At 34.5% G+C, this 19,350-nt stretch overlaps 1 protein-coding gene across 1 annotated transcript; it reads right to left on the reverse strand.

Annotated features, from left to right (window-relative positions):
* LOC106068784 (uncharacterized) lies at nucleotides 1-18,249 on the reverse strand. Its single transcript, XM_056014000.1, has 15 exons — nucleotides 18,093-18,249; nucleotides 17,725-17,811; nucleotides 15,217-15,271; nucleotides 13,890-13,986; nucleotides 12,259-12,333; nucleotides 10,584-10,726; nucleotides 9,274-9,311; nucleotides 9,027-9,132; nucleotides 7,675-7,806; nucleotides 6,276-6,411; nucleotides 5,771-5,905; nucleotides 4,790-4,838; nucleotides 3,454-3,618; nucleotides 1,202-1,298; nucleotides 1-725 (listed from the first exon to the last, which is right to left on the reverse strand). The coding sequence occupies exons 1-15, from the start codon at nucleotides 18,178-18,180 to the stop codon at nucleotides 602-604; spliced, it is 1,527 nt and encodes a 508-aa protein (XP_055869975.1). The 5' UTR covers nucleotides 18,181-18,249; the 3' UTR covers nucleotides 1-601.
* Nucleotides 18,250-19,350: the final 1,101 nt, after the last annotated feature.

A 19,350-nucleotide genomic window follows, 5' to 3' on the forward strand; every position in this document is an offset into this window, starting at 1 on the left:
TGAAGCTACAAGAGGATTTTAATTTTTGATATTTATTTTCTAAAAAAAGCAAAAGCTTATTAACAATAAAATATATCATTGAAAATGTATGCATGTTACAATAAAGTAACACAATTATAACCTATTAAAGTAACACAATTTTAACCTATGTTAAGTCTAAGCTCTTCCTTTTATAGCTTTTACGCTGTTAGCAACATTAAAGTTCACTTTAACATCCTGTTCATCCTGGACATTGTTAAATTTATCGTAGAGATCTCCATTATACTGAACATTTCGTAGAACGGAAACATAAGCCAAAAAATGTGTATTACTATGAAGCTTTACATTGTAAGAATTTATAATATTTATGGCAGAATGCACTATTTACTATTGTTTACACATAGCCACATCGGATAATAGCAACAACAAGTTATTCGCTCGTCTACATAAAACAGCTTACATATCACACCATTCTTGTTCATGTTTACCAATATCCCTACTATATAAAGAAAAGAAATATATTTTAAATTTGTCATTAGACAAGATCTACGCTGCTTACTATGAGATAGCATATTACCACAAATTAAACTTTGGATACATGAACAAGAAGTCAATGAAAGAACTAGGGCTGGCTGTTGAATTCTTCAAAGGGCATGATGTCAGGCTCCTGACCTATTATCTTTGGAAGAGTGATGTTTAACTTGGGAACTGGCTCATCCGATGGGGATCTCTTGCCAACGTAGTTACTAGAGGAGGAGTAAGTAAGAATTTAAAGAGGTTTGTTTTCTTTAAGGATTTAGTTAAACATATAGAAAGACCAATGAAAGATAATCGGATAAATAGATAAGATAAGATAACATGCATAAGATAACATGCATAAGATAATATAAGATTAGATTAGATTAGAATAAATAAGTTTAGATTAGATTAGATAGATTAGATAGATTAGATAGATTAGATAGATTAGATAGATTAGATAGATTAGATAGATAGATAGATAGATAGATAGATAGATAGATAGATAGATAGATAGATAGATAGATAGATAGATAGATAGATAGATAAACTATATATTGCATGTTTGTTCACAAGCTAATATAACTAAAATCATGTAAAAATAACCATGTCAATAGACGAATGAAATGACTTAGAAAAAAATATGATATGGTTTAGAAGTTTATCTAGTGTTATTCTTTTGCTACTCAAAATAAACCCAACTTACTAGCAATATCCGCAGCACAGAGTGTTCTTATATGTGGGGCATATGGCAGCCTTGGTGTACTTCACACAGTCTAAGGATCGGTCACCATATTCACAGCCTACGGAAATAAACCAATCTTAGGTTTAAAACTTACGTAACGACCAGTCAGTACTTAAATAGTTGTGCAGTGTACCTACAACTATTAACGGTCAAACCAGAGTTTCCCCTGTGGGGTCAATCAGCTAGTAATTCTTTTTCCAAAGATTTCTAGAAGAAGTGTTAGATCCGTTTTCGAGATCTATGTTCAGGTTTTTGTTTTTAGCTTTCTCCTTTTCATTCATGAAGAATTCAGAAGCTGATAAGAGGAATCGCAACAAAGATTAGATCTGCCACAAAAGATAATATTGATGTACTAAGTGTAACCTATTCAATGTAAGTATGTGTTTTAAGACAAATCTCTGTATTGGGTGCTAAAGTCACCCCTAAATAATGAAAGTAAAGGTTCTTTGCAGGGTCTGCCTTAAGTAATCGCAAAATGAGAAACTCTAGTAACTACGTGGGCAAGAGATCCCCATCGGATTAGCCAGTTCCCAAGTTAAACATCACTCTACCCAAATGAAATAGAAAATTAACAAATAAACAGCGAAAAAAAAAATTACGCATTTCATAAAAAAAGGGTCTTCTAAAATAAGTTGTTTAAAAAGTAGATTTAAAAATTTGTCAATAAACCTTGAGTCATAGCATAGACTTATAGCTAAGCTAGTTGATGTAGAGTCGTACATTTGATACAAGTATCGCAATGTTTTTAATCCTGTCTGAGGCACTCAGCAATCAGAGGCCATAAGCGGCTGCCTCGTTGGCCTATGCCTAAGGCCGGCCCTGCCCATTGAGACTCTTTGATAAATAGAGGGACTTTCACTCAAAGACTTTCTCTCTGAAGATGCTGATAAAGCTGAATCTAATGAATTCAAAAGCTTTGCGAAGCGTTCACTTTCTTAGTTCCTTAGTGTGGTGAGCCTAGAACCGAGCAGCTCGTGAAAGTCATTTAGAAATCCTCCTGTGTAACTATTACATTCAGGGACAGCCAATGGGAAGATGGCCTCCAGTAAAAATTGAACATCATAGTCTTGAGAACATCATGGTCTTGGACATCATAGTCTGGAAAACATTATAGTCTTGGAGAACATCATAGTCTTGGAGAACATCATAGTCTTGGAAAACATCATAGTCTTGGGAACATCTTGGAGAACATCATAGTCTTGGAGAACATCATAGTCTTGGAAAACATCATAGTCTTGGGAACATCATAGTCTTGGGAACATCAGTCTTGGAGAACATCTTAGTCTTGGAAAACATCTTGGAGAACATCATAGTCTTGGGAACATCATAGTCTTGGAAAACATCATAGTCGTGGAAAACATCATAGTCTTAAAAAACATCATAGTCATGGAAAACATCATAGTCTTAAAAAACATCATAGTCTTGGAAAACATCATAGTCTTGGAAAACATCATAGTCTTGGAGAACATCTTGGAGAACATCATAGTCTTGGAGAACATCATAGTCTTGGAAAACATCATAGTCTTGGGAACATCATAGTCTTGGAGAACATCATTGTGTAAACGTACTCGATTCTTCATTAGACAAACTCTGGAGATCTTTATTTTCACTGTTTGCTTTATCACGTTATTATAAAGCTTATATCAACTAACTCTTTCTTTCTGTCTTTCGGTCTGTCTGGTAAAATTTTTTCACACGTTATTTCTCGCACACCCATTCCTTGATCAAGTCGAAACTTTGCACGATTATTCAGCAGCGTAAACAATACATGAATCAAAAAAAAATAATTAATCAATTAGTCAATTAATTATTGCTTATTAATTATTGTGTTTGATACCAACAAGAAAAATAATCCTCCAGTATTAATAGATATTCTTAAATATGTCGGGTTTCGTCTCCTTAAGAAGAAGTAAACTTAAAAAAAAAACAGTTATTGTACCTAGCAAAACATGAATCAATTAAAAACGTTTCAAATTAATTAATCATTAGTAAAGAATAATTTCCTTTGATGTCGAAAAATGGAAACAACTTCTACATTCTTGAGTGATATAGTTGTAATTGCAGTGATATAGTTGTAATTGCAAAGTTCTTCTTCTTAGATAAGCTTTTTTTTTTTTCAAGGATTTTTTTGTATTTGCTTGTTTTTATACCTGTTTTTTTTTTTTTAGTTACTAAGACGACAGTGTGCATGCTTAGACTAGCCAGAGACTTACCAACTCTTCCGTTATTGTAGGACTTGCACGTGCTGCAGCAGGATTCATTGATTGGAGATGAGTAGCAGTTCACAGCGCCGTACTGGCTGATAAAGGCTTGGCATGTCCCATAGAATGGGACGGCTGGGAATTCCAATTTTTTCTGATTGCCAAAGACACAGTTGGCTGTAAGAGAGTTACAGAATGTTACAGGACAATAATAGCTAAATAGTTAAGGTCTTCAAAAGAACATATCAAACAACAAAATATGTGACTGGCTGCCTAACTGAAGGGACTCTGGTTCGAACCCCGTTGTAGACTTACTTGAAATTATAATTTTGGCTGAGTTGTGTTCGCTGTGTCTAAAGGCAGAGACTTAAAAACTTCTCCCAGATAACCCGCACACCCACGCACATACACACACACAGAGAGTGTTCACAGAGAGATTTAACCAGAAAACAATGAGCATGTCATAGAAGATTTACAAATGCATTGGAAATACTAAAACGTCCTAATGCAGAGGATGGTGTGGGTCACAATGTACTTTATGAAGAAATTTGTATGTTTATTAGTAATAATTGTTCTCTCAAAGTGAAATATTAATAAAAACCAGAATATTAGAAGAATTCGGCTTATATTAAACAGTGAAATAAACCTTGAAAATAATAATATTATTATTATTTAACGATATACACATTTTGAAATACACATTTTGAAATGCGCATTTTGAAAGAAACATTTTCAAATACTTAGTATTGGTTATCTAATAATTACTAATTTAAGGGGAATAAAGAAGGTCTCAAAGCCTGTTTCAGTCAGTCAAATTGGCACATGAAAGTTTGGCGCATGTACTTAATAGTTTAAGAGACAATTTTGTGTCTGCTGTGGGTGGGTGCGGTATGCGCTCTGGACTGTCGTTCGAGCATGTCGATGGTCCCGGGTTCATACCCTGAATGCTGCCATCCCCCCCCCCCCATTTTCGTCGTGCAGGAGGTTTGGACTTTGAAGTAAATCATCCCCAGAAGAAACATCCGAAACGTAAAATAAACAAACATTTTAACATTTGGTGGGAAGCGTGGTTGAGAGGCCAATTGCACTTGAACTTGGCTTGGCTTGGCTTGGCTACCTAGAAGGGGGCTCGAGGTTCGACACCCGACTCGGGCAGACTTGTGTTTACTGAGCGCCTAAAGGCAGCACGGAAAACCAACTCCTAGATACCCCCTCCCCCCCACCGGTCCACAAATGAGATTGGGCCAAAAGCGCTCTGAGCATGCTATAAGCATGAAAGTAGCGCTATATAAAAGCTATAATAATAATTTTGTTTCTGAAATGGTTACAATAAATAAGAATGACTTACTGTCAACGACTGGAGTGGAATAGGAGGAACACTGTCCTAGAGAACATCTCTGAAATGTGCATATAAATTGTTTTATTATCATTTGTGTATAATTGTTTTGCGCGTTTTGATTTGTTTGTTTCGAATCGAATAGGAGCGGCGACAACATTTTGTTTCCGCTAAAAAGAAAAACGGACTAGTTAATTACTTTTTAGTTCTAATTGTTTTTTGTATCTTTGTATCTTATCTTATATAATACAGACGTTACTTCAAAAAAAAAAGAAGATAATTACGTCCTACGCATTTTATGTGTCAATCTAGTAATGCATGTTAATCAATGACTCAAACTCTGCTAAGTCGTTGGTTTTCCTGGCTGATTCAACCCACTCCATTCTCTAAGGGAAGAGGGAGCACTTGTATGAAATAGTTCTAGATTATGGAATAAGAAATGTGCCTCAATACAATTATTTTCATTTCAAACGTAATTTTGATTGAAAGATATTTAATTTTTAATTGTTTACGGCTGGGTGGTCTTGTTGGCTGAAGAAACGTTTTATATGCGTTTGAGATACCGGTAGTTTGTACATATTCATACCTTTTTTCGTCTTTATAACTTTATAACCTGCTGACTGTTTATAAGTTTAGACTTTCAGTGAAATGCGCAATTCAAGTCTACATCAATAATTCCCGATTATCAATCAAAGATACATAAATAGGATTTATAAACTCGTGCTCTGATTGGTTAAGTTACAACGTGTAAAATTTAGTGTTTTTATTATTCTCGTAAAAATATAATCACGTGACTTCACAAACAGCTAATATCCTCCCCCTGTTTTAAACGCTTATATTATTTATTCAGAAACTCGGTTACCATTACTTGAACATTAGGGACACGTTAGATATCAAATGTTAAAATTTCCGTTAGTAAGGCCACACCAGCCATAGACTCTATCTATGTAGTTTTCGACCCGACCTAGACCTAGACTTTATAACGAGTCTTACTTTCTGGTTGTCGCAAACCAATCCGTCAGAGGTGTAAACAGGAGTGCAGGTCATGGTATTAGGGATTCTGCAGAAGATCTGGCCACATACAGCGTTACCTTTGGGCAACAAGTTGTTGTAGATCTGAGGCAGACTCTGAAACATACAAAGAGGACTGAGTATAATCAGTAGCGTTATGAGGGTGGCGGCCCGCGTGGTGCGGACAGGCCCATGGGACAAAAGCAGATACATTTTTAAAAATACAGTCAACATTTATATTTCAAAACGACCATAGGTCTATTTTCCCTAATTTATGTATTTACGGGCCAAAGGTATGTGTATGACCTATCCTCTATTTCAATGTGAGGGATACTAGAATTCACGGGCCAGAAGTATAGAAAATCTGGAGAATCGGATAGTACATAACTATTTATATTGCTACACTTTCTCAAAGGTTCATTGCCCATAGGTTTTTGTAATGAGATTTTAGAACTTTATAATTGTATATCTTTTGTAGTGGACATACCTTGCACATGTAAGTCCTGGAGTCATTAAGAGCTCTCTGGCAGATGATGTCAGGGTCAAACAGGTTGCCAGTGTAGCTAGAGAAGGTCACTGAAGGCTTGGTCGAAGCAATGTTGGTGGACAGAAGACAGCTGGCCCTACAAGGGAACAATTGCAACATAAAATGTATTGTTACTTTACTCTAGGCCACAATACGCATTAAATGGGGATAGCAACCTTGTGAGATATATAGGAACAGCATCAGATCATCATTTATTGCAGTGTTTCCCAAACTGTGCTAAACAAACTACTGGAATAATTAACTAGCAGGCCACACATGAATTAATCTCTCTGAACAATAAGCGTCCCGCTAAATACTCAGAATGTGCGAAGTGTTTCAGTAAGGGAAAAGTTTTGGAAACAATGTTTTATTGTTTTTGTAAAATCTCCACGTATCAGAGACCATGATGTTTACAAAGCAATATTCTAGCTGGCAAAAAGGTGGAACTCTTCATTACTGTGACGAGACGGAAGTTTGAAGCAGGCTACAAGATAGGATTCTTTCAGAAAAAAAAATCATCCTTCATAGATCTACTTCAATGGAAAGAGAATGAAGACAAGGTCGTCTAAATAAAAGCAGGTTTGACAACGTGAAAGAATGGACAGTACTTTGGTATTCTGCAAAGTACAGCTGCTGAACAGGTAACACGAACCGTCAAAGCATCCCTACTTCGAAAGTCGAGGAATTGATGATGAGATTGAGATCTTGTTGTTTTTTGTTTTTTTTTGGAGCCAGAAGATAAATATTATTATTAACGGACAGAAAAGAAAAGCAATCAAAATAGTAAGTAACAAACAATAATACTGAAAACAATAAATAAAATATATAATAATAATAATAATATAATATTATTATGCTAGATTTAAAAAGCGAATGTATAGATCTACTAGACTTTATAATATTCCAAAAATAGGCTTTTATATCTCTACCTAGAAAACGATGCGCATAATGTTCCTGAACATCAATTTATGAACCTTTTGGATGAATGCAGAAATACTACAGAAGTAGTCTGGTCCTGATAAGTATTTTCTAATTCTCTAGCCAAATTTAAATGTATTTACTTTATACATTAAACAATTATAACGGTCAGACTAGAATTTTGTCAGTGTAGGCAACAAAGCGTGTAATTCTTTTCCAAACGATACAAATCAACTTTTTTTAATTTCTCGGAAAATCTTTAGAGCCGTTTTTGAGATCCGTGTCCACCCAGGTTTTTGAGCCCTTTCACCCAGAAGGTACAAGTTGAACAGAGTTATTGAAATAAAGAATTGTGTTTTCAAACTAGTCACTTTAAAAAAAAAATAGAATGCATTCATTGAAATGTATTGTGCTGGAGAAGAAAGATTAACATGTTACGTACTTGGGGAGTTTTATGAAGTCTTTGATACTGCTGGCACTGCAGGTTGAATAAGACCAACGATTGACATCTCCGGGGGCGTTGATAATTGCCATAATTGAAGTAGACAGAGCCCCATCATTGCTGGCTCCAAGTCTAGAGACAAAAAAAAAAAGCAAAATGTAAAAATAAAATACTTTAAAAACAAAAACAACGCACAATTATTGACATATCGCTCAATACTGCAAGATTTATCTCCGTTTTTTCATATAAATACATTAATTACCCCTAATTAATCAAGTAATTTGGTTATTATATTATTATTGATTAATGCGTTGTCTCCAACAATGCATAAGTGTGATCATAAGTGATCCGAGAATGGAAAGTTAGAGAAGAGAGTTTGCATAAGCTTATAAAGTGTCTATCTATCTATCTATCTATCTATCTATCTATCTATCTATCTATCTATCTATCTATCTATCTATCTATCTATCTATCTATTGTTACGATTCTCTCCTTATCAGGCCTTCTTTAAACACTGCTAAATACAACACAGCACATTTAACTCAAGAACTTGTCAACAAGAACTTCAATAAACAATGTGGCAGTTTTATTTACAAATACATCAACAGCCAATAAACACAATTGGCTACACTAACTTGAAATGCTCTCTTGTACTTAACAGAACTGCCTATTAACAGAACTGCCTAACTAACACTACAAGACTCTCTAGTTCGTACAGCTACATTCTCGAAGACTCAAAGGTACCACACAGTCCTTACTGCTTTGCTGTTCTGGACTCAAGTGTCCTTTTTAACACACTGTCTATCGACCGTGAAGGCTTTAGGTCACATGACCATAATACTGGTCATATTTGCGAGTACTAGCAGTAATGTCCCTTGTTCAACTACCGTTGACCCGTTGACCTGTGTGATTGGCCTGAGTCGTGTGTATCAGTAGGCCGCACATACATTAACCCTTTCAGTCCGTCACTGGAGTTACAACAATATATATATCTTTGCCTCCATCAGATCTGCCAAATGTGGCAAAATTAGATGTTAGCAACTGGATCAGTGAAGTACTCATCCTTAATCTTTTTTTTTTTTTCGAATTTGCAAAATGGAAGGCAATTCTTCCAGGCAAATAAAGGTATTTTAATTATTATTAATGAGTACCTTACAGTAGTAGGATGGTTGTAGTAATTTTTTTTTGGTCTCATGGACCGAAAAAATATATAGAAAAGATTTCCGACTAAACCACTTAAAGATTATATCAGCTCATGAGGAATAAGTATGCCTATAACATTTGAATGATTATGTAGGGGCTCGAAGTAAATTAATTTAAAGTAAGTAAAGTAAAGTAAGTAGCGAGCTTACAGATTTCCAATAGCACGTGCTGTGGCCACAGCTTCTCTGGCTGTAGGATCGAACTCCACCACTGTGATACCCGCTGCTCCACACATTTGTGCAACGTTAGTTATACCTTCCAGAAGAGAAAAAAAAACACAAGTTAAAATTTGGACAGCATGTTAAAATTTTTATGGTTTGCTTTACTGGCTGTAATAATTTGACATATTCGATAACTGAATCGATCTAATTTCTCTAAGACATATATGTTCCTTACTGTTGTCTGCAAGACCGCTAGTTCCGTAAAGGTTAAATCTGTGGAAAAAAATAAAAAAATAATGTTAAACAGAATAAGATTTTTGTTAAATATATATTTACTAGCCGGACATTACCCGCAGCCTGCAGGCCTTAGTTTGTGTTTACTAATCTAGTGGATTGGATTTAGATGTATTTTAAACTTAGCTAATGATCCTTTCAAGTTTTCCGAAAATGGGTTTACCCGTTAAGCTGACACATTGATATCTATTAAAAACGAAAAGAGCTCGAGATAAATAGGATATAAAGTACTATTAAAACGGGTTTACCCAATTTGTTAAATGAATGGGATTATAAAGTACGTCAGGACATCTAAATTCGCAGATATAAGGAATGAATTTATGTAAAAATGCTTTTGAAACACAAATTTGAAGGTTAATTTTATTAAAAATGAAATCAATAGACTATATTTTGTATTTTCATGTGTCAAAGTAAAAAACTCTGTTAAAGTGTAGTTTTAAAAATTAGATCTAGATCCTTTTGATCTAAACATGGTAAACATGGCCTAGATCCATGAAATAGTAATACTTTCATAGAGTTGGGAAACCTTTTTTTGAGGGTCTTAAGTTTGTTTTAGGGCTACAATACATACGTTTCGGTTCTAGTTAGTACCCAAGGAACATTTATGCCAAGCTTTATCAAGATTGGTCAAACGGTTTTAATTCCTATTTGGGACTTACTTAAATACGCCTTTTTTTTCTACTTTATTGTATAAGATGGTTAGCACTGAACTGAAATTATTTTGGCATTCTTGTTAGCTTGTATCTCTTCATGGATGGACACGGATTTCGAAAACGGCTCTAACAATTATATTTTTCTTAGAAATGTGACTGGTCATGTCTATCTTTGGAGTTAAAAATATTACTTTATTAGAAACTGTGAAAATTTTGAATTTTTAAATATAATCATCTTGTAATTAAATAACGCTATTTTGAGATGCGTTGGCTGAGAGGTAAAGCGCTTAGATTTTGAAACGGGGATCCCGGGTTTGAATCCTGGTGAAGAGTTCTACTTTCGGCATCTTCAGGGTGCCTTTGAGTTCACCCAGCTCTAATAAGTACCTGACATTGGTTGGAGAAAAGTAAAGGCGGTTGGTCGTTGTGCTGGCCACATGATACCCTCGTTAACCGTGGTCCAGAGACACCTAGAACAATCGTTATAGAAGGCCTTTACACTGACCTGCAACGTCACAACCTGTGGCTGTGGACAGTTTAGACCAATAGCTCGTTGCCACGTCATCATTATATATATATATATACATGGATTACTCACCCTGTCCAAAGCATAGCAAAGTCGTAATTGATGTTAGCATAAGCGTTTTGCAGATTTAACCAGTTTTGAAAAGAGTTCCTGGCAACAATGCTATCCACAACGTACGAGGTACCTGGCATAAAGGTCGTGATGATGTTTCCGCTCTGTGGAAAGTTAGAATTGGATATGAGAGAGCTATGTCATAGTTATATATCTGTGGAAAGTTAGAATTGGATATGAGAGAGCTATGTCATAGTCATATATCTGTGGAAAGTTATAATTGGATATGAGAGAGCTATGTCATAGTCATATATCTGTGGAAAGTTAGAATTGGATATGAGAGAGCTATGTCATAGTCATATATCTGTGGAAAGTTAGAATTGGATATGAGAGAGCTATGTCATAGTCATATATCTGTGGAAAGTTAGAATTGGATATGAGAGAGCTATGTCATAGTCATATATCTGTGGAAAGTTAGAATTGGATATGAGAGAGCTATGTCATAGTCATATATCTGTGGAAAGTTAGAATTGGATATGAGAGAGCTATGTCATAGTCATATATCTGTGGAAAGTTAGAATTGGATATGAGAGAGCTATGTCATAGTCATATATCTGTGGAAAGTTAGAATTGGATATGAGAGAGCTATGTCATAGTCATATATCTGTGGAAAGTTAGAATTGGATATGAGAGAGCTATGTCATAGTTATATATCTGTGGAAAGTTAGAATTGGATATGAGAGAGCTATGTCATAGTCATATATCTGTGGAAAGTTAGAATTGGATATGAGAGAGCTATGTCATAGTTATATATCTGTGGAAAGTTAGAATTGGATATGAGAGAGCTATGTCATAGTCATATATCTGTGGAAAGTTAGAATTGGATATGAGAGAGCAATGTCATAGTTATATATCTGTGGAAAGTTAGAATTGGATATGAGAGAGCTATGTCATAGTTATATATCTGTGGAAAGTTAGAATTGGATATGAGAGAGCTATGTCATAGTCATATATCTGTGGAAAGTTAGAATTGGATATGAGAGAGCTATGTCATAGTCATATATCTGTGGAAAGTTAGAATTGGATATGAGAGAGCTATGTCATAGTCATATATCTGTGGAAAGTTAGAATTGGATATGAGAGAGCTATGTCATAGTCATATATCTGTGGAAAGTTAGAATTGGATATGAAAGAGCTATGTCATAGTCATATATCTGTGGAAAGTTAGAATTGGATATGAGAGAGCTATGTCATAGTTATATATCTGTGGAAAGTTAGAATTGGATATGAGAGAGCTATGTCATAGTTATATATCTGTGGAAAGTTAGAAGTGGATATGAGAGAGCTATGTCATAGTTATATATCTGTGGAAAGTTAGAATTGGATATGAGAGAGCTATGTCATAGTTATATATCTGTGGAAAGTTAGAATTGGATATGAGAGAGCTATGTCATAGTCATAATATATTTCTTGCGTCTGCGTCAGGGATGGATCATGTTGGTATTTTAATTTGTCATTGTATCTCTCAATAATTTCTTTCTTACTTATCCTGTTATAATAACAATCATAATCTTTATAATCTGTGAGGAGACAAACACATATTTAACCATTTATCTATCTCGAAAAAAGCCACGAATGAAATGATTTTATATAGTTGATAAACTAAAAATCTATAGTTAAACAATCGGATACTTACTAAGATATCCAACCTTCGAATACGCATTTCCATTGTGACCCCATTTTGACTGAGTGAGCCCAGGAGTACATTCACCTGAAGATCATGAAAAGTATTCGGTTACAAAAATCAAGAAGAAAGTATTATTAATTCATTTAGCCCTATAAATATTTTGAAATTTGCACTCTTCAGCTAAAGAAATTTAATCAAACTATTAATATATTTAAAAAAAAACAAATCTTATATTTAGGGAAATTGCATCAATTATTTCAAATCACTCATGTAATTAGTTTTTAACAGATTATTTAGACTAATAATAATACAGTTCTATATTGGAAATATTTGTATATTTGCTCAGTGCGCTATGGTCCAATCACTTTTATGGACAGTTGGGAGCATGTTTTGGGAGAAGGTTTCTTAACTGCTTTTTCAAATGCATTTTTTGTTAAGTTTCAGGAAACTATTGATCTTAAAAGATCGTAATAAATACACCAAGGAGGAGTCTATTTGTTTTGTTATTTTTAAAACAAATAAAAAGGAAGGGGTATAAAAACATTCTTGAACATGGACTTTATGGTACCTAGCTGCACAACTGCTTGCATTTTCAATTATAACAGTAGTAACATATTTGAATCATATTTTTTTAATCAAGTATTAAAAGCTGTATTTGATGAATATTATTTTAAAATGTTCAAATGGTGACATCATTCTCATTTTCGTTTTCTGTTTCGGTCTAATGGGTAATGAGGTTAAATACTTGGATGTGGATTGGTAAGAAAAATTCCACTGTTAATGCTAGAACTCTACAGCAGTGCTATCCAAACTTTTTTCTCTGACCGTCAACGTATTAATTTCCATACGCAAAAAAATATTTGAGTCTAACAGAGGCTCTTCGGTTTCAATATGCACTGTGGTGCAGAAGCTTTGCATTACGGGCCGGATATAGCCCACAGACCGTTGTTTTAGCATCACGATTCAATATTATTACTCTGCTTGGAAATATCAGGACAAATTATGCAGCTCCTTTTATTTAAACCAGCATGGAAAATCTAAGAATTATTTAATACCAAAACTATAATAATAATAAAAAAAGTATCACGACCATTCTACTGTGGTTAGGTGTATTAATCAACGAAACGTTAATCGTGTGTATAATATAGTCCACATTATATTTTATATATAAATATATTTCAGTTACGCCGTCCTTCTTTAATCTCGCCAAAAAAGAGCGCTGTGGGCATGGAGTCGTCTTCCATAGGGGGATAACTGTCATTTCGCCCACACTGGCATAGATGAATATAGCTGGCAGCAATGGGCCGCTGAAAGAGACAGTTTGAGCGCTCCCAGAAGGCTGAAGGACACAGATTTCAGACTAAAGAAAAACCCAAATTGAAGACAGGCGCAGAAAACGGAATATAAACTTAAACAGACCGCCGGCGGACAACTGCTTTGTCTGCACGAGATGCGGAAAAAAATGTAGGTCGCAGCTGGGTTTGAGTAGCTATGTCAAACACTGCACTCGTCCTAAATTATAGTGATGACTATTATCATGATAATCATTACCATTAATATAGAAGCGTTTAAATTATTTCTAATACAGACGAAAAAAAAAACCGCTGCGTTAGAGACACTTGATAGAGTCTTAAACACACCTGAGTTACAATGTAGTCAATGTCCTTGCGCAGGTTGGCCACGGCCTTGGTGTACTTAACGGAGTAGGACTCAGTTGTTGCTATCTCCCTGACCTGGCTGTTGTACATAAATATAGCAATTTTTTACGATTAGCATATTTAAAAAATACGTTTTTGAAAAAAAGCTTCTACAATGTGTAATTGTATCAATTAGTTTGAATCAGTCAATTAATTAAATTAGTAATAGATCTAGACTAAAACTCTGCAATTAGAATTTAACCAATTGTTTCTGTTTAGTGCAAATCCATGATCTTCTTCTTCTTCTTCTTCTTCTTATTATTATTATTATTATTATTATTATTACTATTACTATTATTATTATTATTTATCATTAATAACAAGCTAAAAACTAACATTCAAATTTTTAAATCCAAATCTTGTTATGTCCATAACATTCATTATTGGTCAATGTATTTAAAAGTGTACCGAATTTAATTAACATTGAGTGTGCCTGAGACCCTGGACACCGCATATGGCTCTACCAGAGATATTTACTGAAGTGTTCGATCATGTGGTCTTTAAATTTCTTCAAGAGAATGCTAAAATATTTTTATTTTAATTGGATGCATGAGTTACGACAGCAATTATTACATTGTTAAAAGTTCCCCTTTCAGACCTTGTGGTCTATAGGGCAGCTGATGTAAAGGTCATCTGTTTCTGTGGCCTACGGTTAACGAGGGTGTCATGTGGCCAGCACAACAACCAACCGCCTTTACTTTTCCCTAACTAATGTCAGGTACCCATTAGAGCTGGGTGGACCCAGAGGCGCCCGAAAATCCCGAAATTCACCAGGATTCGAACCCGGTCCCCGGTTCGGAAGTCAAGCGCTTTACCGCTCAGCCACCGCGCCTCTCATTTAGGACAGGAAGGACGTCTTTTTGTAGTGAGTTAGATTTTGTTTAAAATAACATTTTATATTATGACTATCTGACGCTCTATAAACTCATCTGAAGTTGAACATCTCTATATTTTTAATAAAAGTTTAATTTAGTTTTGTTTAAGAAAGGAATTTCGCTCATGGTATTTGCAGTTCTATTTTTAAAATATAATACGCCTACATTAGTTTAGTTGTACTAACAATCTAAAGCTTTCGGGGGCCGCTAAAATTCAATAACAGTAGCTGCATTGAACAATAGGACACCGGGAGCATACCTATCAATTTCATGGATATCTAAAGACAATATGTCGCTAATTAAATAACAGAGGCTGTTTTTCTTTTTATATTAATGTTGTGAAATAGTTGACAATACCAATGAACATAGACTATAGTGGACTAATAAAGACTTACTTCTGTACAGCACTATCATCTGCCACAATGTAGGCTTCCAGGACGTAGGTTTGCCCTAAAGAATAAAAAAAACATAAATTTTAGTTGTTTTTTTTTTATTATTATTTGTTTAAAGGTTATTGCAACAAGAATTATTCATATTAGCCTAAAGAAAACATACTATGTATCTGGAAGTGTCAAAAGCATGCATAAAATCGTGTGTGTTCTCTTGCTTAGCAACGTTGCCAAATTTCTATTATTCAACCATTGGCATTGGCCTTCAAACGCATTCAACGTTTTAATGTGTCTTTACGGTATAAAAATGTTAATATAACGACGAATAATCTGTCAGGTATGAATGGTTATAATGCATGCGTCTTCTTTCTGTTGTTATGTCATCAAATTGAATGAATAAAAAAATGGAAATTGTAAAATCACCAAAAAAATAAAAAATTACTAGAACAGAATTGGATTTGTACATTGACAGCATGCACTGACAAAAGCACCCCTCACACGCGCGATAACACTCACACACATACATCAATAATGACGCTTTCGGAATTTTATTTAATTTAATGAATGATTTGTTTTAATAAGTGGATGATTTATATGTTTGTACTATCAGCTCAGTCTCAATACAAACAATGAGTTCTCCTCAAATGCATAGCAAGTGAAAGTCTAAGAGTCATAATCGCTAGACAAAGATACAGATGCATAGCAAGTGAAAGTCTAAGAGTCATAATCGCTAGACAAAGACGCAGATACATAGCAAGTGAAAGTCTAAGAGTCATAATCGCTAGACAAAGATACAGATGCATAGCAAGTGAAAGTCTAAGAGTCATAATCGCTAGACAAAGACGCAGATAAAAATAATAATAATAATAATAATAATCTTTATTATCCGTAAGGGAATTTGTCTTACAATTTGTGCATTACACCAAACAAAAAACATTATAGCTATAAGAAACCAAAGTGTACATTCACACCAGACTCACTCATAATTTACATGTGACAAAGTTTATACCAGATTGTTCTTATTTAATGATTTGATTGCCAGGGGAACAAAAGAGTGTTTGTGTCTGTTTGTCTTTGCTATCGGTGTCTTGTATCTCTTTTGTGATGGTAAAATCACAAAATCCTGACACAAAGGGTGATTCTTTATTTCGAGGATCTTGTTAGCTTTTTTATAGATGTTTGTCTCAAACAACTGCCCAAATGGGGTTTGTTTTTTGCCAATGATTTTGCCAGCAGCATTTAGGATTCTATTAAGTTTATTTTTATTTTTAATGCTCAGATTGCCATACCAGGCAGTGATATTGAAACTTAAAATATTGCAGATGTGAGCTTGATAAAACATAGCCAAGGCCTTTTCGCTAACATTAAACGAGGACAGTTTTCTTAGTAGTCGTAATCTTTGCTGCCCTTTTTTGCTGATATAATCAGTATTTGCAGTAAAATTTAGTTTATTGTCTAGGATAGTACCAAGGTATTTAAAGGTTTGCACAATTTCAATAGTCTCTCCAGCTACAGAAACAATATCATTTTCCTTCTTGTCCCTACGAAAATCGATTATCATTTCTTTGGTTTTTTTTACATTTAATAATAACAAATTATCTTTACAGTATTCTTCAATGTGTTCTAATTCTTTGAAATACTCATTTACGTCTGAGCTCTCTGAGAGCAGGGCAAGAAGAGCCGCATCATCAGCGAATTTAGTGAAGGAGCAACAAGAACTATCGGATTGAAAATCATTGGTGTACAAAATGAACCACAATGGCGATGTCACAGCCCCCTGGGGCGCCCCTGTGTTAACTATGCGTTCATTAGATATAACATTGTTTACCCTAACCCTCTGAGCTCTCTGGGTCAAAAATTCATTAGCCCATAGTATTATGTATGGACTAATCTGCAACGCTTTTATCTTTTCAATGAGTAAATGAAGTTGTATAGTGTTAAAAGCTGATGAGAAATCAATAAAGAGCAATCTTACATAAGTGTTCGGTAAGTCCAGATGTTTGTAGACACAGTTTAAAATATTTAGGATGGCATCGTCTACACCTTTACCCTTTTGGTAAGCAAATTGTAAAGGGTCTAACTTATTACAAAGATCATTCAGAAGAAACATTTTAACCAATTTTTCTAAACATTTAGACACAATGGAAGTAAGTGAAACAGGTCTATAGTCATTCATTTCCTTCGGTTTGGAAACCTTTGGCACAGGTACAATTATAGATGACTTCCACACAGGTGGTATCTCATGGTTTAGATACATAGCAAGTGAAAGTCTTAGAGTCATAATCGCTAGACAAAGACGCAGATACATAGCAATTGAAAGTCTAGAGGAGTCATAATCGTTAGACAAAGACGCAGATACATAGCAAGTGAAAGTCTAAGAGTCATAATCGCTAGACAAAGATACAGATGTATAGGAAAACGTAATGAAACGTTAAAAAAAACTAAATTTTCAACAACAAAAAAATTAATGAGAATCTCAAAACGTTATAAACAGCCATATTTTCATATATTCACCTTGACACGATTTGGTCAATACCAAAAGGGCGAAACACAGAATCACTGCAGGACTCCACATCTTTCTAAGCTTCGGGCTTTTAAAAGCTGGAGAAAAAAAAATCATAAATGTCTATGTAAAAATAAACTTTTCTCAATAATCAACACATAAGCAGAAAAAAAAAATTCTAGAAACCAGATTTATTTACTTATTAAAAAAAATGAAATTACTTTTTACAAACTTGTTTACATATTTCTTTTATTTCATTTTCTAATAAATCATAAGAATTAAATTCTTTTTTTTTAATTTGTAATTTAAAAAATACAAGAAAACACAACTTTATAATAATAATTTGAAAAATTATATATTAAATACAGAAAATGCTCACAACTCAAAGTCTCTAGGCCGTTATGATAGAGCTGGTGATAGCGTAGATGATTTTCAGATCTGAAAGTCTTGGACTTGAACTGGATCATGGATACTTCTGCAAGTCGCACCACTTTTTATAGTGTCTACCTATAATTACCCCCATTCAAACCCACGTCTTTCAAGTCCAGAAAATTCCGGTTCCAATGGCATTGGGGAGGGCGGGAGGCAAATATGTGGAGCTGGGTAGGGGCTAAAATTAAGTAAAGTTCAAAACCACAATGGGATAAAGTGACATTCAAAATAATAAAAAAAAATGCTGCATAATGACAAATTAGAATATGTCTAACTTGTGGTTGCGGGAAAGGCCCCTATTAAGAGATCAGTGCCCTAATTCTTCCTGGTTGGCTAGATGTTTCCAGAGCCTACTTGGTATCCAGCAGGTAAAACAAACCGGATCTGGCTATGACCTGATCTATCTTTCCTTGGTCTAAGGACTCGTCTGGTGCCGTGAATACATTGTAATACACACTTAAACTTTAAAAGTTTGAATGCATTTGTTTCTATGTTCGGGAGGGATCAAATCTGACAAGAAATAGCATTAGTCCAATTAAATGCACGAAATGATTGACTTGACTTTTTAATTATGTATGTCTCTGTCTTCCAAAGATAGCTTGGTCTCTTTTCCTACTCCTTTTATCTTTCATGCAGCCTTTCTTTTTTTTCCCTCTATTTTCCCCTCTCTCTCTCTCTCTCTCCTTTTCTCTCTCTGTATCCTTCTTTCTCTCGTTCTTTCTCTCATCTCTCTTTTTATTCTTTTCTCTTTCATTTACTCTCTCTGTTCTTTCCTCTCTCTCCTCTGTTTCCTTCTTTCTATCTCCTCTCTTTCTCTCGTTCTTTATGTATAATTGCTACTTTACTTTTTTAGTCTTCTGTCCTGAAGGCTTTCTAAATTTAGTGATTTTACTAAAGGTGCTACTCAAGTCAAATGTGAATATTCGTTTGTTATGAATCTCACTGCTCTATTTTGTGTCTGTTCCAGTTTCTTAATTGTTTTCTTGAGTTGAGGTGTCCCAAAAGGAGTATGCATATTCCATTATTTGCCTAACCAAGGTTAAATAACATTTTAATTGTATGTTCTTATTTGATTTGTAGAAATTTCTTTTATTAAACCCTAAAGCTTTGTTTTATTGTTTTTGATAGTTTCATTAGTATGGGAAGTCCATGACAGTTACATGTACGTATAATTGGTTCTGCAAGTTGTCATTGGCGAAATTGGT

Source organism: Biomphalaria glabrata, chromosome 16, assembly GCF_947242115.1.
Source record: "Biomphalaria glabrata chromosome 16, xgBioGlab47.1, whole genome shotgun sequence".
NCBI classification, from domain to species: Eukaryota; Metazoa; Mollusca; class Gastropoda; family Planorbidae; genus Biomphalaria; species Biomphalaria glabrata.

Excerpts from the sequence above, each read along its gene's own strand:
- LOC106068784 (XM_056014000.1), bottom strand. The coding sequence starts at position 18,180 with ATGATCCAGTTCAAGTCCAAGACTTTCAGATCTGAAAATCATCTACGC. Across the intron at positions 3,619-4,789 it reads TTCCACTCCAGTCGTTGACA|CCAACTGTGTCTTTGGCAAT; the intron begins GTAAGTCATTCT and ends ACTCTCTTACAG. Across the intron at positions 726-1,201 it reads CTGTGCTGCGGATATTGCTA|TAACTACGTTGGCAAGAGAT; the intron begins GTAAGTTGGGTT and ends CTCCTCCTCTAG.